Here is a 5,596-nt window from a genome sequence, read left to right as displayed (position 1 = left end):
CAAATTTTCTCAGTTCATTTGTGGTGTTTAAAGCAGCAGCATAAGGAACTAATTTGGAAACCCTGAGCTGGGCAGGACTATGCACCTTAAATATCTGTTTTGATGGTGCTGGATCTTCTTCCAGTGCCTTGAAATGAACTTTCTTCCCGTATTTTTTCCCTTGGGGGTGAAAACATGGCCCTTCTTCTTTTTTTGAATTGCCACAAGCCAGATCTGGGTTGTAAAAGGGGCTGCATTTAAGATGACATTGTCCATGGAGCTGTTCAGGGACTGGGTTGGATTTTGGTGGGGGTGGTTTAAGCACCGTGTCCTGCTGTATGTGTGTCAATAAGCATCACCTTCCATAAGTGTGTCCCAGGTGAAGCAAAAAAGGTGTTTCAGTTCAGCATTAATGCAGGAAAATTAAAGTGTAAGAAGCTCCTGGATTACCTGAGCTTAAGGAAGAGACAGCAGCAGATTAGAAGGGAAGAACCACCTCAGTCTTGGGTTTTTAGGGATGAGCAGTGTTTGTTGGAGCTGGTTTGGTGGGACACGTTTGGAAGGGACAGTTGGGGTAACGCAGACCAGTCACATACCATGGGCATGGAGAACTGGGGTCACCTCCTTTCCAAAACCTTGAGGTATGAAGGTGGTCAGAGCTGTCCGGTCTGGACGCGATGCTGAGAGCCGTGACCAGGGGACGGAGAAGGATCAGCAAGGGGCTGGCCAGGAATGGAGCACACCAGGCTGCGTGTTTCGGAGGGCTTAGGCCTGTGCTCCATATGTCCCTGTCTCACTGGGGTCTCTTGAGATGTTAATTGCTTCGGGTATGTCTTCTTCAAGCTGCTGCATTCCGTGCCCCGGCTGTCCGACGGCTGTTGCTGAAAGCAGCATGATTTACAGCGTGTGCCTCGGGGAACCTTCAGGGTTTTCCTGCTCCTCCGGCGTCCCTCGCTCATGCTTTGCAGCAGATGCTTTGCAGCGCTGACATCGAGGTTGTTTCTGTCCCTTGGTTATCTCAGCGTGGTGCTTCCCTCCTGCAGTTGCTTTCTTGGCTTTCTGGTCCGTAATCCGTCGGCTCTAGAATTCCTCCTGTGTCCCGTAAGGATCAGTGCATGCCCTCGCTCTCTGTTTGAACACCATGAGCATGAAACACGTTGGCACATGTCAGCTGGCCCAGGAGCTGAAGCCCACAGACCTTCCCCCTGCTCGGTTGCCCCTTGCTTGTGGAAGGGAGACCCTCCAGCTCTTTGAGGTGTTTAGATGAAATTTTAGAGTTGGCATTTAGTGGCTGGTGGTCACTTTTCTCTCATCTCTCCCCAAAAATGCGTGGAGAGCTGCCCAGAGTTGCGAGAGAGCAGAATGTCTCTCAGAATCTCGAGAATGTCAACCCTTCAAAGCTGCTTTTACTGTTTTTAAGTCACGTTACAGATGATATTGTAACATGGTGAGTTTAAATGCTTTTCCACAAGAGAACAATAGAGCATCCAGTATGAATCCATGACTCTAAGGCAGCTCTTAATCGTCCAGTTTCTCAAAGAGCTGATCCGTGGCAGGAGGAGGTTGAGGCAGAGCAAGAGCCAGGATGGTCTCGCTGCCGTCCGCCCGCTCTCAGAGATGGGCTTGAGGAGACGTGCAAGGACACTGCTCCCAGCCCTGGAGCCTCCTGAGCCCTGGTGACAGCACTGGGTTCCTCCAAACCTCAGGTCTCCCCTCCTCTGTTCCCTTCCAGCACGAGGACGGACCAACCTTGAACTCCGGGAGAAATTCATCCTGCCGGAAGGAGCCTCCCAGGGAATGACCCCGTTCCGGTCGCGAGGCCGAAGGTCCAAACCATCCTCCCGAGCAGCCTCCCCGACACGATCCAGTTCCAGCGCCAGCCAGAGCAACCACAGCTGCGCCTCCATGCCATCCTCCCCTGCCACTCCAGCCAGCGGAGCCAAGGTGGGGTTCACATGTAGAGCCTTCCCTTCCCTTTCCTTTAGAAACCAGCGGTCTCCAAAACCCGTCCCAGCGAGATGAGGAGCTGCGGGAGGTGTATGGAGGAGGAGGAAGGTTGGGGCTTTGGGGGCTTGATGGTACTGTGGTCTCTATAAAGTGTTCGTGGTGTCTGCAGGAGGAACCCTGCTGTTCATATGGGATTGGAGGGGTGGGATGGTGCAGGGCAGGTTTCCAGCCCAAACTGGACGCCCATGGCTCCTCAGGAGGGTTCCCGGCGCTCGCCGTGCAGCCGAAGGCTCCTGTTCCTCATGGCAGAGCTGTGATGTCAGGAAGAATCCATCAACCATCATCTCTCCTCCCCCACCACATCACTCACCCCTGCATGGTTTATTTCATCACCTTTCAGGTTTTTTCCCTTTATTTTAATTTATATATTTCCTGTTTGGTTCTCGTTCCATTTTAGTGCTGTTTCCCCACTCCCCGTTCCAGATACTTTTCCATTTCCCTTTTTTTTTTTTTTTTTTTTTTACCACTCATTCCACCTCTCCCCCCCTTCCTTGGATTTTCCATTTCACAGACTCCACATCACTTCTCTCGATGTTATGACAAACCCTGGTTGATAAACAGTAAAGCGGGCACCCCCCTGAGGGGATTCGATTATTCCGACTTCCAGCTCCCGAGCGCCGAGGTAGAGTATGGTCTGGCAGCCCCGAGGACCTGCTGACAGGCCAAAGTGCCACTGGCACGGAGTCATCCCACTCCCCTGCCTGTTTTAACGCTTTCCCTGTGGTAGAGCAGCGCTTGTAGCACCGCTAACGCTCCAACTGTTGGCGTTTTTCATGGGTTTCCAACTCGGGATTAAATAAAACATCGACTTCAGAATAAAGCACAGCGCTTTCAATTCGCCTTTAACTGCCTCCAGACCGTGAGAGCGGTGTTAATTCTCTCTGTGCTTTAGAAAATATATTAATTTTCCAAGCTTTAATAGCTTTTGCATTGGGAAAGGGGCCGTGTTTGGCTTCCCAAAATTCAAATCCAGCAGCCGAGTTGAGACTTGAAAATCAGCTACAGCGCATGCACTGTAACTACACCGCCTCAGTTTTATGGAGCGCTTGTGTTTACCACCATGTTGAAGCACGTCGGGTGTGTCCAGCCCTGTCACCGCCTTGATGCTCCCAGGAGGATGAATTTGGCCTGAGATTTTGATTTCCCTAAAGTTTTCAGCCTCCTCGTGGACTTCCTTGCCCTTTGTGAATGGGTGATGAGAGGCACCGGGTAGATCTCGGTGGTTCACTGCGCTGGTGAGGTAACTTGTGTCTTGCTCAGTGATGCTTCCATGTGGAAAAGGGATTAATTTAATTCATCAGAAGGTCAGGAGCGCTTTCCCAATTGCCCTAAATTTATGCTTGCTGCTTATTATAAAATAGGATCAAGGATGAGAATCGAAATCTCTGATGATGACAATGGTACCTCAGCAATCGCGCGTTAATGGATTTTAATTCCCTCAGCTGCCCCTTTCCCCTCTGCAGCTCCAGTTTCATCACATTCCAATGTGTCTGAGTTTCCCAAAAATCACAGGATGGAGAGAAACCCCTCCATCTGTTGCTTTAAAGTTCCTTGGGAAATGCCCTCTGGTGTCTGTGTCCATCTGTGCAGGGATGCAGAGGAGCTGGAGCCATCCCTGCATCCCTGTGCTCCCCAAAGCCTCCAGGGATGGGGGACACCACAGGCAGTCACTTTCCTGCAGGACTGCCCCAAACCCAGAGCTTTGGGTGGTGAATAGAAACTGGAGCTGCCTTTTCCAGCTGGATCCAGGTGCCCTCACCCTGCTGGCACCTTCCCTTTCGCTTCCTCCCGCAGCGGCGGGAGCAGAGTTGCCTGTTGTTGCTGCTTCACCCCACATCAGCTGCACTTGCAACATCTTAAAGGTCGGGAAAAGCACCATTTCAGGATGTGGCCAGAACTGATTTGATGTGTTTTATGTCTCTGTTCATCACTCTTCCAGTTTGGCTGCCCTTTGGTGCTGGGAGCGTGGACACCAGCTGGGTGTCCCTCCACCTCTCCCAGTCAGGCTGTGCTGATGCTCTCACAACGGGATGCAGTTCTCAAGATCCCATGTTGTACTTGACAACCTTCCAAAACCCTCCTGAGCTGCCTAGATGCTAAAATCCCTATTTTTGCAATATTTCACCTTCCCTTTGTGGAGGTTTTGAGCCCAGCTGATGCTGTCTCCTCTGGATGTATAACAGCTTTGATTTGATTTTTTTTACCTGTGCATCAGCCTGCAGAGCACAAACTGCCATTACCTTCCAAATTCTCAGGATCTGGGCTTTTTCCTTTTTAATCCTCCACTACTGAAACGGCAGCTTGTGTCCTCCTTGACCATTAAGATGGGTGTTCCTTAAATGCCAAAATGTTTTTGCCAAGGATCTGATCTTGGATGTGATCTTGGCCCTTCACAGTCCAGGTGACAGCTAAAGGATGCCCTGTGTGTTCTTCCTCCCAAGGTGACCCCCGCAGCAGGCAGCAAACTGAAGCGACCCACCTTCCACTCCAGCCGAACCTCCCTTGCTGGGGACACCAGTAACAGCTCCTCACCAGTCTCTACAGGTGCCAAAACCAGTCGGGCAGGTAAGTCGGGTGAAAAGACGGAAAAACTCCCTCTGACGCCGTTGCTGCTTAAATCGGTGGGGAAAATATGGAATGTTTTGTGGTGGGCAGTGGGGTGGGAGGCTGATGCCCACTGCTGCATCCCTGCCTGGGAGAGGAGATGCTGGCAGAGTTCTGCAGTCCAAGGAGTTGCTCCTGCTCTGTTAAAAGCTTGGGAAGGGCTGGGTTCTGGTGCTGAGCCCCCTCTCTCAGGGGTGCTGGCGGGTGTCAAAAGCAGCCACAGCGGGGCTGGGGATTTGGGTGCCGGTCGGTTCGGGGATGGGGAGGAGGAACCCAAATCCTCCTGCTCATGGCTCACTGGGCTCCCCTTGCAGATCCTAAAAAAACAGCCAGTCGTCCCACGAGCCGGGCCGGGAGCCGCACGGGGAGCCGGGCCAGCAGCCGGCGGGGGAGCGACGCCTCCGACTTCGACCTGCTGGAAACGCAGTCGGCGTGCTCGGACACCTCGGAGAGCAGCGTGGCCGGCGGGCAGGGCAGCTCCCGCCGGGGCATGGCCAAACCCTCCAAAATCCCAACCATGTCCAAGAAAACGACCACTGCCACCCCAAAAACACCAGGCCCTAAAAGATAATACTGTACCCGTACCCTCCTGAGAGGAAAAACCCAACCTGTGTCCAGTTTTTAACCCTGCTCCGTACATTGGATGTATATTTATCTAAATGGGAGAAACTATATTGTTAAAAGTGTAAAAGAAAGTTGTGTTATGAAGCTGCCTTATTTGGGTTTTTTTTTTTTTTTGTTTTTCGTTTTTTGTAAGTTACTATTTTCATGTGAATATTTATGTAGATAAAATTTGCCTCTCGGTGACCCCTATTCAGAGAGGGGCCTGGAAAAATGAAACGTGGAAGAGAAAGAAAAACAAAACAGAACAAAACAAAACAAAACAAAAAAAAAACAAGAAAAAGATTTTAAAAAAAAAAAGGAAAAAAAAAAAAAAAAAAGGTCAAGATGTGAAAGTGTAAAGAAAAACTAAAATATAAATAGGATTTCTGCGCGGTGCAGGGTG

At 50.8% G+C, this 5,596-nt stretch overlaps 2 protein-coding genes across 3 annotated transcripts in view; both read left to right on the top strand.

Annotated features, from left to right (window-relative positions):
• Window positions 1-1,589: 1,589 nt before the first annotated feature.
• On the top strand, window positions 1,590-5,499 carry LOC108508031 (microtubule-actin cross-linking factor 1-like). 2 transcript variants are annotated; one of them, XM_017836530.1, is made up of 4 exons: window positions 1,602-1,923; window positions 2,498-2,608; window positions 4,428-4,551; window positions 4,905-5,499. In XM_017836530.1, exons 1-4 carry the CDS (start codon window positions 1,777-1,779, stop codon window positions 5,159-5,161), a joined length of 639 nt encoding a protein of 212 aa, XP_017692019.1. In that variant the 5' UTR covers window positions 1,602-1,776; the 3' UTR covers window positions 5,162-5,499. The 2 variants fall into 2 exon arrangements, with proteins under 2 accessions (XP_017692020.1, XP_017692019.1); XM_017836531.1 differs by lacking the exon at window positions 2,498-2,608 and having other exon boundaries at window positions 1,590-1,923.
• LOC108508024 (bone morphogenetic protein 8A-like) overlaps window positions 5,250-5,596 on the top strand; it is a 14,283-nt gene continuing 13,936 nt past the window's right edge. The window contains exon 1 of the mRNA XM_017836521.1: window positions 5,250-5,275. Within this exon, the coding sequence (XP_017692010.1) occupies window positions 5,250-5,275 (26 nt within the window). The remainder of the gene's footprint in view (window positions 5,276-5,596) is intronic.

Source organism: Lepidothrix coronata, unplaced genomic scaffold (assembly GCF_001604755.1).
Source record: "Lepidothrix coronata isolate B3197 unplaced genomic scaffold, Lepidothrix_coronata-1.0 Scaffold279, whole genome shotgun sequence".
NCBI lineage: Eukaryota > Metazoa > Chordata > Aves > Passeriformes > Pipridae > Lepidothrix > Lepidothrix coronata.
This window is presented reverse-complemented; position numbering and strand designations above follow the sequence as displayed.

Coding starts and splice junctions, on each gene's coding strand:
- LOC108508031 (XM_017836530.1), top strand. CDS start 1,777: ATGACCCCGTTCCGGTCGCGAGGCCGAAGGTCCAAACCATCCTCCCGA. Junction 1,924..2,497: donor CTCCAGCCAGCGGAGCCAAG/GTGGGGTTCACA, acceptor TCCATTTCACAG/ACTCCACATCACTTCTCTCG. Junction 2,609..4,427: donor TCCAGCTCCCGAGCGCCGAG/GTAGAGTATGGT, acceptor CTTCCTCCCAAG/GTGACCCCCGCAGCAGGCAG.